The 6,090-nt window shown below is 38.0% G+C and overlaps 1 protein-coding gene across 1 annotated transcript; it reads right to left on the reverse strand.

Moving 5' to 3' along the window:
* Positions 1–1,339: 1,339 nt before the first annotated feature.
* Positions 1,340–4,002, reverse strand: LOC129754258 (actin maturation protease). The gene is made up of 4 exons (XM_055750210.1): positions 3,874–4,002; positions 3,090–3,804; positions 1,921–2,017; positions 1,340–1,861 (listed from the first exon to the last, which is right to left on the reverse strand). Exons 2-4 carry the CDS (start codon positions 3,707–3,709, stop codon positions 1,640–1,642), a joined length of 939 nt encoding a protein of 312 aa, XP_055606185.1. The 5' UTR covers positions 3,710–3,804; positions 3,874–4,002; the 3' UTR covers positions 1,340–1,639.
* Between the last annotated feature and the right edge of the window lie 2,088 nt (positions 4,003–6,090).

Consider the following 6,090-nt stretch of genomic DNA (forward strand, 5'->3'; position numbering starts at 1 on the left):
CGCGCAATGGAAGGTTAGTTAAACCAATTTGAAACAATAATTATTACAGAGGAAGAAATCACTGACAGTCAAAAAAAGAATGTAATTTATAAAAATCAATGTAAACCACCAGGGTATTATGAATATTCATGTTACTGATAAAAAGCAAATGGTCGTGTTGTTCAGAACGTTTATGTAAATAAAATCAACCATATCCTGTTTCCGATTTGGAAATTTGTTTTACTATTTCAAATGCTCCGGAGTATGTGCTTCTAATGGAGCAATCAATTACATATTAAACATTGCTATCACGATACAAAAAACATTAAGAAAAACCGTTAGGTACTATTCTCTCGTTCTGAGAGGTCCACAATGTAATTCATAAACTTTTTCAAGCATCATAATCAAACATCACAGCATTCATCAAAAAATCACTCATCAATATCGCTAAACTAATATCAATAGAATACAAACCCCGTCGTTAGCAATTAATGAATTACCTGACTTGCTTTCTTTATCAGTTGCTCCGTTCATAAAAGCTATCTAGGAACCTCATAAGATCAAAGGGGCAAGTTGAACACAGAAATAGAAAAAATGCTACAATAGTGTCCTCTAATCATAAAATTTAACATCCATTATAACCTATATCCGAACACGTACACTATTACATGATATAAACAGACAATTCGCATGCTCATTTTTTTAGAAAAAGTGTTAGACGAAGGAAATAATGTTGATTATAGTTGAAAAGTGACATAACCCATTTCAAATCGCCATAAACGCTTAGATTATAAGTATCTATCAATTTAGAAAGTAAACTAAAAGAAGAAATGGAAAACATACCCAAACCACTCACACGCAAACGAAAGCATATTTAGATGTATGTTTACTAAGTAGCGATATCATAAACAAAGTCGTAAAAACAGCAATGCATATGGACAAAAAAGTATGAAAATAGAAAATAAATGTGATTTTTTGTTATTTACAAAGAAAAATAAAATTAAACGGTTTGTTTTAGTTTATTGAAAGAAACTATGCCTCCATGAGGCACGGGTTTTCAGCAAATGGTTTCTGTAGAAAAAAATGGATATTCGAAGCAGCATTGCTTCGAGGATCCATCCTATCAAGCCACTTAGATGTTGCATATTTCACATGTCTCTCTATGTTTTGTTAGCTTGGATTGATTTTTATGGTAAGTTGGTACCTGTTCAAAACTTGGACGAAATTCTGTCTTAATCCTGTTTTAAAAACGAGTGCCACAAGGATGCCAATGAAACCTATAGGATACCGAAGAAAAACTGTAAGGGCTAAAGATCAGCAGAGAGAGAGAGACATGTTCGGATAAATAATTAAGGAAATCTCAAAATATATAATTTATTGAGCGTTATTCAACTGTAAATAAGCAAGAAATAATTTATGAATGAGTGGTACACGTATTAGATTCCTAGTACATAACTTTTGAATACTGTTTTTATTAGAAGTATTTAAAAGCTGATAAAATCTAGTTAGATAGAGCAGTAAATAGGTAATTCTTCTAATCAAAACAATGAGGCCAAAACACAAAACAGACGGATTTGCATTTGCCAACAAAATAAGTACTTAATTTCGTTGCGTCACAATAACACGAGGGAGCGCAGTATGGATTTTGCTGATTAGCGCGTCATAGGACAATTTCCTCCTTTGCTTTGTAGTTCTCTATAACGATAAATTTGTTACGAAGTCCGTTGCGACCACCGATGCCTCCTTCCGGTAGAACAAAAACTCCTTCCGGGTGACCACTTGGCTGGCAGAATTCGAATAGATTAGCGTTACTGTGCGCCAGATCGCGCAGCGACCAGAGTGCCATGTTTTTTGTTTTCCCATGTCGGGCGAATACATAATACTGAAAAAAATAGTAACGATCATTGATAAATTATTTTCCATCGATGATGTAGAACTTACTTCGTCATACTGATCTATTAGATAGCCTACGACTAAAGCCCAGTGGGCTTTATGGCCTTGGTTAAGGCATGGTGTGTGATCACGATCCGGATCATATCTAGGATTTTTTTATGTTAAGGAAGTTTGTACATATTTGCTTAAATTACACTGTATGAGAAAAAATTAGGTGACCTCTTCGAAATTTCAGCTATTTCATTAAAAGGTAGGTGATACGTACATACCCACCCACTCAATAGATCTAGATGCATACTTAAATTCATTTCGTATTGAATGTTTAATATTTTTGAATAACAAGATAACAAAAATCTGGAGGAAGGACTACTATGAAATCAATAAGTGTTAACAGATTATCACCGCTGATTTATGATTTTCATTTAATGATTTAATGGCATTTCGGTGGAGTATACATTCTAACAGGAAGAATATCAAATGAAAGTAATGAAAATTATAGACGGATAGATTAGATTAGGAAGCATGAAACGTGTTAAAAATGAGCCAAGACCGTGTTTTGAGAAAACTTTTTTTTTGTTTCGATTATAGTCGTTTTAACAACTTTATGTCATTCGCGTAGTCATTGAAAAACTTACCCGGTACAACTGTGATCGATATTTACTCTTGGGCTCGAACTCAGCTCAGGAAGCAACTGACTTGCCAACTGAGTTATTTCACACATTTGTCCCTCATTGTCTAGAAGAAGCAGAGTCGATAGGCTGACTTTGCATTGATCTATACAATGATACTTAGATGGATCGAAGCACGTGGTTTCGTACCCCGATCGGACAAAAGGAAAAGTATGGGCTGGCCCAAGTGAAGTTTTCTATTGCGAGAACTGGTTCGATCGATGTGCAAACTGTTTTCGGGTTTTCGTTATTCGCACGGCAGCTTTACTACTTTTTGTTGTTTTACATATTTTGAGTAGCCGTCAACGTGCCATTAATCATTCAATTAAAATCATAAATCAGCGGTGATAATCTGTTAACACAAAATCAATTGGCAAAAATAAGGGGAAATATGGGGAAATAAAATGCAGTTCACAAATCGACATGCCTGGCTTGAAATGTAGGGATAATCACTGCAAAAGATTCGATGGAATTCACTTCCAACTTAGGCGGGTTCTAGAAGCCTTTTTATTAACGGCGAATTTTCATAGTGTTTTTTTTAAAGGATACGGCACCAAAAATATAGAGCCCTGCCGAAGATTGGCCACATTTTCCGGACTGTCCAGATTGCCTTCTTGCAGAGTATGAGTGACCGGTTTGTATTCGACTAGATGGCAATTTTCCTGCAACCCGATTGCCAGCAAATCAGCGAGCTGCCTGGCACTGAACATTTCTCCATTGTTTGAATACCCTTTTCCGATTGCCAATTCCAGAAGAGTTGTTGTAGACGGGGAGCCCTCGAAGAGCATACTCAAAGCCGTTAAACCACATGTGGGTCCCACTTGTAGTATGGATGCCACATTTTGAACACGTAGCTCTTTGGGGCGAGCGTATTGACAAACTCTTCTTAAGTAGCATGCTTTCTGGATTTCCGGATATTGGTTTGCCCAGATACACTCACCCGAGGTGCTGAAGGTTAAATGGGGTTGATAATGGATCAAGGTGGGACTGCTGTTGTTGTTTTTGTTTTCATTGTTTGTACCGTAGCTATTATTATTATTATTATTGCTATCACATATCAATTCGGATGCGGTCGTCTTTGTTATGATCGTGGTTTGCGGATGTTTATTTTGTTGAAGAGTTATGGATGACGGTGGTGGTGGCGGCGGCGGAAGAGGATAGTTCGACATTTACCTAAATTTTGAGTCGCCTTTTCGGTGTCATTGAAGAAGGAAAAGTGAAACTAAAGATGCAAGGTGCTGGTTCGCAACTACAGAGGACAGGGCTGAAAATAGGAAAAATAGTTTCGCAACATTATCACGCAAACGATGATCAAATCAGATAAGTTGCTTACCATGAAAATAGGGCCGCTGCTACAGGTTTAAAGTGGAAATATATTCATCTAAAACGAAATGACATCTTTCTTTTTGCTCGATCGAAGAATCACAGATAAGTAAAATTCAGATCAAATACTCTTCGAAGAAGAGCTTTTCAGACCAAAGTGACATCTAACGGAAAATTATGATACTGTTTCAAAACAGATGGCCACCTGCTGGGCTTTTGGAGGTAATACAGAAGATTTCGCCCGGAAAGCTTAAATATTCAACAACAAAAACAATTGAATTCTCGTAATTATAAATTTTAATAAAATGTTTAGAAACGCCGTTGATGAACTGGCACAGACCTACGAAAATCTAGTACTTCACATTTCTTTGTCGGAAGTTTTTCGAAAATCGGAAGTCCGGACTTCCGAAGTGAAAATTAGTGCTGGCGCGTTAATTTAAATGTTCTGAATTCAGAACTGTTGGTTGAAACTTCCGTTTAATTTCTTTCTACCAAAGATGCTTCTGGTTGCGGATCATGTCTTATTTTTTTTTAAGTGTACGATATTTCTCTTAATTGTTCGGCCTGTCTCTGGATCTTTCACTGTGATCAGTGCTTCCACTGTCGCTCTATACTAATGCCCTTCTTCGTCTGGAAAGTGTCCAATTCTCAGGAGAGAAAATTCCTCAGATTCTTAGTTAGTGATCCTACTCATATCTCCAATAAATCAACGCGCTACTTAAATGCCTCTAAGATGATTGTTTCTTGAATAGCGTCGATCTGTATCCATAATGATACTTCTGTAGCGTGTTTGTAAAAAAAAATATATCACTCGATCGTGTTTCTCTTCAAACTCAAGAACAAAGGGTTCAGCTGGCAAGTGTGAAACCACCAAGCAAAAAAAAAAACACTCGTTGCGACCAATAGCACACTTCTTTACAATTCCAAATTCATTTTTTTTCCATTATTCTACTCTACGGCTCAAACAACCTTCCGGGCCCAAAATTTTTGTAGTGAGAAAAAGCGATTTTTTCGAGATGCGTTTTAAAATCTCGACTCTTCCCAAGGTGGGATAAAATATTACAATTGATGATTGTAATATTTTGATCTTTTTGTGGATCGCCAATTGAAAGTAGGGACGAATCCCTGCTACCCGTTAGCTCAATCTATTTTTCAATCTCAGGGCCGGCTTCCGATCAAGGGAGGACTATCGACCAATCAATAGGCTTTTCAGGTGGACACGAGAAAATGAGATCCCATGCGGATTGAGATTTGGTTCATTAAACCCAGAATTGACTAATAAGGGGTTGGATCATGATGCAATAATTTATTGATTTTTTTGCCACATGGTATCAGTTTCCCTGATTGAACGTTGGGGCCCATCGATGAATCAGCAAAGCGATGATGGGAGAGAGAGAGGAGATTCGATGACATACCTTAAGCGGGCCACAGACTATACAACATTTGTACAAATGCGATGAAATTCGGTTGGAGTAAAATCGGTCGGGATCGAAATATTTTGTACAAACCATACTCCCAGCCGGGGTGGAGATGGTTTTTTTTTGTTGCTGTTGCTGTTGCTGTTTTCGACAGCAATCGTTTGTGTTCGCGTGAAAAATGTGTGTATAGTGTGTGGGCGAGCATAGATCAAACAATCGTCGTGGAATCATCGAATTTGTACAGGCCATTTGTGTAGTCTATGGCCCGCTTTAGATGCAGAGGATGCAGATGATTACCGGAATTCTGGTCCGTCGTGAATTTGCGCGGGCGTCGATTTATTTATGTTCGGCTCGGCGTGCTGCGAGATGTCGATTGTGTCAAATCCACCATGTGGGCCTCACAATGGGTGCACAATACCACCGGATATTAATTAAGGCGGTACACCGGATGATTTACCAACTTCACTCGTGACACAGCTGGTAATATTCACTTCTACGGCACTAGAACTTAACGACCAAAACTTTATTTTAATGGTCAAACTTTGATAAATTGGAAGAACAAAAAACTTTGTAGCGCGAAAACTTGTTCAACCCAAACGTGTTGAGTCTCTTCTAGTTCCAGCGAAAGTGACCGAGTCCTCATATTCAGCCTCCCGCATGTGATCTTTCCCACTATTGATCTCTCTTGTTTCTCTAACCCCACCCATCGACTCGGGATTTTATTCGGTGTAGCATCTTCGCCATAGCATGAAATCCGGCAACTTCCAATGCCTTTAACTTGAGCCTTCTTCCCATCCGCAACCGTCACA

Source organism: Uranotaenia lowii, chromosome 1 (genome assembly GCF_029784155.1).
Source record: "Uranotaenia lowii strain MFRU-FL chromosome 1, ASM2978415v1, whole genome shotgun sequence".
Taxonomy (NCBI): domain Eukaryota; kingdom Metazoa; phylum Arthropoda; class Insecta; order Diptera; family Culicidae; genus Uranotaenia; species Uranotaenia lowii.

Excerpts from the sequence above, each read along its gene's own strand:
- LOC129754258 (XM_055750210.1), bottom strand. The coding sequence starts at position 3,709 with ATGTCGAACTATCCTCTTCCGCCGCCGCCACCACCACCGTCATCCATA. Across the intron at positions 2,018-3,089 it reads GGCTCTATATTTTTGGTGCC|ATATGATCCGGATCGTGATC; the intron begins GTATCCTTTAAA and ends AAAAAATCCTAG. Across the intron at positions 1,862-1,920 it reads TAATAGATCAGTATGACGAA|TATTATGTATTCGCCCGACA; the intron begins GTAAGTTCTACA and ends TATTTTTTTCAG.